The sequence below is a fragment of the Nanorana parkeri genome, unplaced genomic scaffold (genome assembly GCF_000935625.1).
Source record: "Nanorana parkeri isolate BGI_ZX_2015 unplaced genomic scaffold, ASM93562v1 scaffold952, whole genome shotgun sequence".
In the NCBI taxonomy this organism is placed as follows: domain Eukaryota; kingdom Metazoa; phylum Chordata; class Amphibia; order Anura; family Dicroglossidae; genus Nanorana; species Nanorana parkeri.
This window is the reverse complement of record NW_017307220.1, coordinates 392,370-399,626: the sequence shown is the minus strand read 5'-3', so window position 1 is coordinate 399,626 and position 7,257 is coordinate 392,370. Positions and strand designations below refer to the sequence as shown.

At 46.3% G+C, this 7,257-nt stretch overlaps 1 protein-coding gene across 1 annotated transcript in view; it reads left to right on the top strand.

Moving 5' to 3' along the window:
- Window positions 1–7,257, top strand: part of ZNF276 (zinc finger protein 276) — a 17,444-nt gene that overhangs the window by 5,491 nt on the left and 4,696 nt on the right. The window contains exons 3-7 of the mRNA XM_018566484.1: window positions 339–382; window positions 1,465–1,887; window positions 5,409–5,481; window positions 5,569–5,652; window positions 7,079–7,189. Of these exons, the coding sequence (XP_018421986.1) occupies window positions 339–382; window positions 1,465–1,887; window positions 5,409–5,481; window positions 5,569–5,652; window positions 7,079–7,189 (735 nt within the window). The remainder of the gene's footprint in view (window positions 1–338; window positions 383–1,464; window positions 1,888–5,408; window positions 5,482–5,568; window positions 5,653–7,078; window positions 7,190–7,257) is intronic.

Below are 7,257 nucleotides of genomic sequence, written 5' to 3'. Positions count from 1 at the left end.
GGGGGGGCTAGTAGTTAAAGGTGAACTTGTTTAATGTCCCTTTAAAATTGACTCCTTTTTCTTTGATCTCCACTCTCACAGCTGCCTGTATACATTCTCTACAATGCCTGAGTCACCCCCATTATGACCCCCCCTTGTGTCATCATTCACCTCCACTCCGGATTTTATATCTACGTGCGTATATGTCATAATTGCCTGACAATTGCAGTGTAACAATGGTGGGTGGTTTGTGTATGTGAAGGCTGAACATGACTGTTCCAAATTACAGAGGAGAAGTAGCATGAGCCCAAATGAGGGAACACATGTCTGATTTTATCATATTTGTTTTATGTTCACAGCAAACCTCAAAATCCTAATGCTGTTACCACGGGCCCCTGTGCAGGTAAGGGAATCGCTTTTAGTAGGGCCAGATACGTCCATTTGATTTTTGGTTGGGGTAAGGTAGATTTAAATGTTTTTTGTGTTCCCACACTATGCAGATTGCTATTTGTTTTATAATAGAGAGTACAGCCCAGGGCTGTCCCTATAATGAAGCAGCTTGAGACGGTTGCCTCAGGCGGCATCTCATTGGGTTACGTAGGAGGGCGACACGTGTTCCCGCCACCCCCTTTGCGGCCAGAGTGCCCCAGGTTGCTAAATGCTCTCAGGTGACCAGTGAGCTGGGTGGGACGCCGTGCACCATGCTATCCCCCCTACCACCACGAAATGTGCACCAAGAGTAACTAATCACCCCTCCTCCCCGAATTTGCATAATGATCACCAACACCCCCCCCCCAAGCGGTGAGATGTTTAGGGTTGCCCCTGGTATAGCCCACCTGCTTAAGCCTGCAGTTCTTCATCCAGACATGGCCGCAGTTCCCAAGTCCACCCCACTACCTTTTGTAGGTAATCTGAGAACCCCTTTTTCTTACATACTGGAGAGAGATCCCCAGGCTATAGGCTCCTTGCAACCTCTGGCACATAGAAAGCCACCAATCTGATTCAGACCTTCCTTAGAAGTGTGAATCTGATTGGTGATACAGCAATGAGATAGTGAGTAAGCTATACAGCACAGGTGTCAGGCAATAGACCCACCCAGCACACATGTGAGGAGCTAACTGCATTCTGGCTGCAGAGTGTTGGTTGGATCAGTCGCGTACTTGCATAGCAGGAGGGTAGTGGACGGTATGACCTGTTATGTTTTACATGATATAAATGTAAAATTCAGTAGGGAGGGTGATTGCCTCCTAAGAACCACAGCAAGTGTGGAGACCTGGGATCACAGCCCAGAGATCTCACCAACAGAGTCCCTGAGAGATAGAAGAAGCAGTTGGGTGGTTTACTCTTCAGCCTCTATCAGGAACAAATATTGGTTGTAAACCTTTAACAACATGTCTTATATGTGCAACAAGTAGGTTTTTTTTCATAAGTCTAATTGTTTTAACTAATGTGAAACTTTCCTCATTGCCTGTTTGTGCTTTTCAGATCTCATCACCTCCAGCCCAGAATGTTTGCACAGCCTGGTGAACTGGACCCATAGCCATGCAGGAGGCTGCTCCTCTGTGCCCAGCTTGCAGCAGGTATTCTCCGCCCAGTACTGCGGCATCATACGGGCCGTGTGGGGATGTGAAGAGGGACACGACTACATCATGGAAGCAGACTCTGACTCTATCACTTCAGACTCTCACGACGAGCAAGTGCCGAAGATGCCGAGCGGTAATGGAATGCATACAGTCGGTACAGGCGCGGGCTCTGTGCACACAGGATACAGCCCATCAGATATGATGGAGATCGCTGTGCCTCTTCCTGAGGCTGCCAGGGCTGATAATCTTCCATCACAGAATAGATCGCCAGCTCTGCCCCTGGAGATTCCCGCACCCCCATGTCCTGAGCCGGACTCCATGCAAGGTAAGTCTATGTAAATATTAGTAAAAGCAGACACTAGTGGAGTGGTCAGAAGTAGAGGCTTAAAGTGGAATTAAACTCTCATTTTTTTTGCACATATCTACTACAAACAAAAGCAGTAGATATATGCAAAAACATAAAAAAAATAAAGTTACCAAAAAGGTTACCTGTGTCTACGCCGCTCGCTCCCGCCTGAAGATCTGGAGCTTCTTGAGTAACCGAGCAGGATGATGGGGCGGCTGCATGCGCAGTAGAGATCTTTGACGGGGAGAAGAGGAGAAACACAGTGTAAGTCAATGCACACAACCGGGACCGTGCACATCAGATAGACACCATGGGACACAGAAGACACAGCAGTCAGTGCTGGACGAACGGTACCAGCGCTGGAGGGACTGCTGGAAACAAGTGGAAGGAAGAAGATTGGATCAAGAGGCCTCACTTATGGTAAGTCCTTACTGCATAATTACAGTGGGGGAAAAAAATGCTGACTTTAATCCAAGCCCCCCGAGGCACATCAATGCATAGAGGTGAATGAATGTGATTGAAAAAAGTTTAACAAAAGAAAAACCAATCATACCGGCACACGTGTATTGTGTGTGCCCATAATGTGCGCTCGCTGGTGTGTTATTACACTGTAGTTTACCAAAACATGTACCGCTCATATCCACAGTATGTGTATGTAATTCATGGCAGTGGGTTTGGGGAAATGTCAGGGATCTAAACCGAAAAAGAGATTGAGGACGCAGAGTCCTTAATCTCTTTCTCCTCCGTAGCCCTGCAGATTCAGAGCTCAAGCGACAGCCTATAGCAGCCATTCTAACCCAGGGTTCCTTCAGAGGTTGTTAGGGGTTCCTTGAGCTGAGACTGATTGACCGTACATCTGATAGTACCTGCAAAGTTCCAGGGCCAACACCACATGGCAAAGCCAGCCACATGACACCAATGAACTTTTTATTTGTCACTAAGGGCTCTCGCCACCAAAGTAAGGAGCATGTTTATTACTGACTCACAATTTTAGCAGGGGTTCCCCGACACCTAAAATCTATTTTAAGGTTTTGTGGGGTATAAAGGTTGACAGAGGCTCCTTCCCTGATATCTACAGGTGAAACTTGAATAATTAGAATATCGTGCAAAGTTCATTTATTTCACTAATGCAACTTAAAAGGTGAAACTAATATATGAGAAATGACTCATTACATGCAAAGCAAGATAATTCAAGCCGTGATTTGTCATAATTGTGATGATTATGGCTCACAGCTCATGAAAACCCCAAGAACCCCAAATCCACAATATCAAAAAAGTAGATTATTACATGCAATCAATAAAACAAGGATTGTACATAGAACAATATCGGACCTCTGAAAAGTACAAGCATGCATATGTACTCAGTACTTGGTTTGGGCCCCTTTTGCAGAACTTACTGCAATTACTTTTGCACGATATTCTAATTATTCGAGTTTCACCTGTACATTGTGAGGGGAAGGGTAGAGGAGCTGGACCAACACAGACAATAATTAAACACTTGCAGGGCAGAGGACTATGATTTACAAGGACGGAGGGGGCTGTGCTAAGGAATTGACTCTTCCTGGAGAAGTCAAAGTCACTACCAAGTTCATATGGACCTTGCAAGTGAATACAAAATACTTTATGGGAAAACACTGCAAGTAAGCATTTAAATGATGTGATTTCTCTGCTTGTTACCTGCATTTATTTTAAATTGGTGATGGGCTCTACTTTCTGACTCAAAGTCAGTGACAAGTCCAAAGTATTTATCTGCATTCTTCCATCTAAGTGATGCAAAGTATTGAAGCCAGAGAGACTCCGCATGACAGCAGCTCTTCACTTTCTGAGTCCAGACAACACATATATTAAAGGAGAGCTCGGCAATGGCAGTCTATCTTTTTTTCCCAGCACCGGTTTCCTGAAATCCGAAAGTGGGTTCTGAGTTCTGCTCAGGGCTTCTACTTTTCCTAGCTGCATGCTTGTTCTGGGTCAGAGACTTAGTAAGTAAATCTGGATCAATGTAACACCCAGGCAGCGAGTATTTTCAGACAATACGGTCCATTGAGCAATGAACCCTACAGATGCAGAAATGGTCAGAGTCAGCCAACCAGACATAGAAGGTTATTAGTAGAAGAGAAGCAATGTGGGCGGTGGAGGTTAACAGGAAATCAAAGTGAGCAATCTCCTCGGGATCGAATAGCAGCATTGTGAAACGTATAAATGTCATATGTTTCCACTGTCATAAATGTTCAGTATCCTTCTGGTCACTAGCAAAAGCCTGCATAATGTTTTTCATATGGTGTGTCACTTTGGTATTTGCCTTGTCCTTGTCCTGTGTCCAACCGGCTATTTTCTGCTGCATCCGATGACAGCCATTTCCCTGGCAGAAGCAGCCACCCCCACCGCATGATAAATTCCAGGGAAAAGGTTGATTGTACAGGCTGGAGATCTTAGTAATATCGCTGTAATTTGCTCCAATATAAGCGAATGCCGTGATTTGGCTGCTCGCTCCTCCCTGTTCACACAAATATATACTTAGTACTTAGTAGTAAGTGTCCCAGCCCCTGATATGCACATACTTGTCTTTGATCTGTGACATGTGAAGTAAGGGGGGTTTAGGGGGCCTTAACTCCGGCCCATATAATATTCAGTATGTCAACTGCAGACCTGCGACACCAGGCAACCTTGACAGTCCAGCTGTGATGAAGCTACAAATCCCATCATTTCTCTGGCTAAGGGAATCATGCCTGTGGCTGTCAGTCTTACAATGCCTCATGGGACTTGTAGTTGCACAACAGCTGCAGGGCCGAGTCCTCGCCCAAATGCTCCCGATACTTATCCAGACACCGGAACATCCGGTATCAGAAAGCCGGACGGCGAGTGTTTACATGCCTCCCGGCTTTCTGATTGGCTGGGAAGACGGCTCCATGCTCCCTCCCACTTGGTGACGAGGGAGCATGGAGCCAGCTTCCCAGCCAATCCGGAAGCTGGGCAGCAATGCATTGCCCAGAAAGCCGGCTCCATGTTTCTCCGTCACCTGGTGATGAGGGAGCATGGAGACGGTTTCCCGGCTAATCGGGAAGCCGGGCAGCAAGTCAATACACGCCGCCTGGCTTCCTTAATGGGACTTCCGGTATTGATATTCAGTATCAGCAAGTACTGGGGGAAAGAAATATTGGTACTTGTACTCAATACCAAAAAAAGGGTATTGTTGTATCCCTAGTGCCAAGGTTGTCCACCTCTGTACTACAAGAAATGATCAGAGTCTGTGGACATGCTACAGGCGTGGTTGAGACTGGAAAACATCCGTAGTGAGCACTGCACTCCTTACAGTCCAGTTGTCAGCGGGTGCTTGTAGTGTCCCCGACAGTGTTATAAGGAAGGGGGAGGGGAAAGGATCCATAGAGGAAATACAATTACGCTGGAGTTCTGCTTTAGGTCTGATATGTGATAGTGGCAGGTGGTTATTACTTCCATAGGATGAAAGATCAGAAGTTCTGAATCTTCTATATTTCTTGCAGAAGCACTAGATGGAGGAGCTTCCCCTCAGACCTCGAATGAGCTGGCAAAGGAGGGCAGTGAGCTGTCCGACGGGTGAGGATCCTGTATGTGTACGGGTGATGACAGTCTTAAGGTAAATGCTGCTAAAAGTCAGAAACTGATAATTGTATCTCTCTACAGAGAGTCCCGGAGTAAGGAAGATGGAGAGGAGAGGGGGGACCTCCTGTCTTCAGATGACTCCTTTGAACCATACCCAGAGAAGAGGTAATATATCTACAGCTGCCAAAGAATGGATGATCCTAAACCACAGACATTCTATGATGTAACCCTGTGAGAATAAAGATATAGGAGCCGCCACTGCTGACTTGCTGTAAGAGGCTCGGGGGCTGTCTGACTGATCCTTGCTTTGTAACCTGGTGAGTCACTGACTTGGAACAAGCCTGCAGAACAGAAATTCTGTCTTCATCAGCTGCATGCTTGTCTCAGCCCAGCGATGCAAGGATCCGGAGGATAGTGAACTCGTGCTTTGCTCATGCAGGGAGAAGCAGGAAGTTCACTTTATGGCCAGCTTCATTCAGAAGTGTGTTACTCCATATCACTTATATGTTCTAAGAACTTTTTTTACCACCCACGTGTGACAGTGCTGAGTGCCAGGGTGGCAATTGCCAAGAACCCGTTCTGTCACATAGCAGGGGAGGGTAACAAGAAGTGATGAGGCTAAGCTTGGTGCGAGTTTGCCCCAAACCTGCAACCCCCCCCCCCCCCTCCTGACCCAGTCAATTGTGGGGAGGCACCCCACAGCTATATGTCACAAAAGGATGGGGAATGCCCCTGCTGCCAATGTCAACACAGATTGGGTCGGGACGAGGGGGTGGCAGTCACAGTTTCGAGCAGGCTTGGGCAAACTGAGTTTGCATCTAGGTCATGCCCAGCCTCATGTCTACTGACATGACAAGTAATGTGCTTTTTTTTTTCTCCTCATGGCAGCTGAGTAGAGCAGTGGGGAAGCAAAGGACGGATATGTATAATTATTATTTTTTTTATTCTGAACACAAAGGAAAGGCTGATGATGTAAAAAAACAACAACAATGTGAACCTACCAGGGACCAAAAAGTGGTAACAATACTAGTGGAGTATAGACACCTTAGGGGGAATTGATCAAAATCTGGAGAAGTTGTGCATGCCAACCAATCAGCACCTCTCTTCAGTTTGCTCAGGTAAGATTTGAAAATGAGACAGAGAAGCTGATTCGTTGCAGTGCAAATCTGCTCCAGTTTTGATAAATTCCCCTCCTTGTATTTCCTATAAGTACCTGTGTTAGTTTACAAATCAATGTGCCCCTTTGCAGCCCCTGTATTCCAGGCTGGACTGCACCTCCAACACCCCGGAAGGTTTACTTTAAATACAAGCCTGACAGAATACATTGTACAGGGTCACCGAATCTTAAAGCATCACAAGCTTTGGTCACTGTCATTTCACTGCCGGCATACATTATACAGGCTGGACAGCACAAGTGAAAGGATTCAGCTTAGAGGATCGCGCCATGGGATAAGGTGAGGCAGAGAATGGGGAGTTAGTTAAGTGTTAGGGATTCATTGAGATTTTCTGCAACATTATAAGAGGCTGAGCCTATTGTATTGGACTCCATACTTGTATTAGAGACCTGACATGCTTCTGTTTGGGAAATCAGGATTGCTCCAAGGAAGAGCAGACACAGGGAGGCTAGAAAGACGCGAGAGCCCAGAGAAAGGAAGAAGCCGGGCCCCAAACCAGGCTGGAAGAAGACCATTAAGAGAGAACGGTTAGTATGTTGTTGCCATTTGTCACCCCCCCCCCCAAAAAAAGCGATATTTGCATTTATTCAAAATC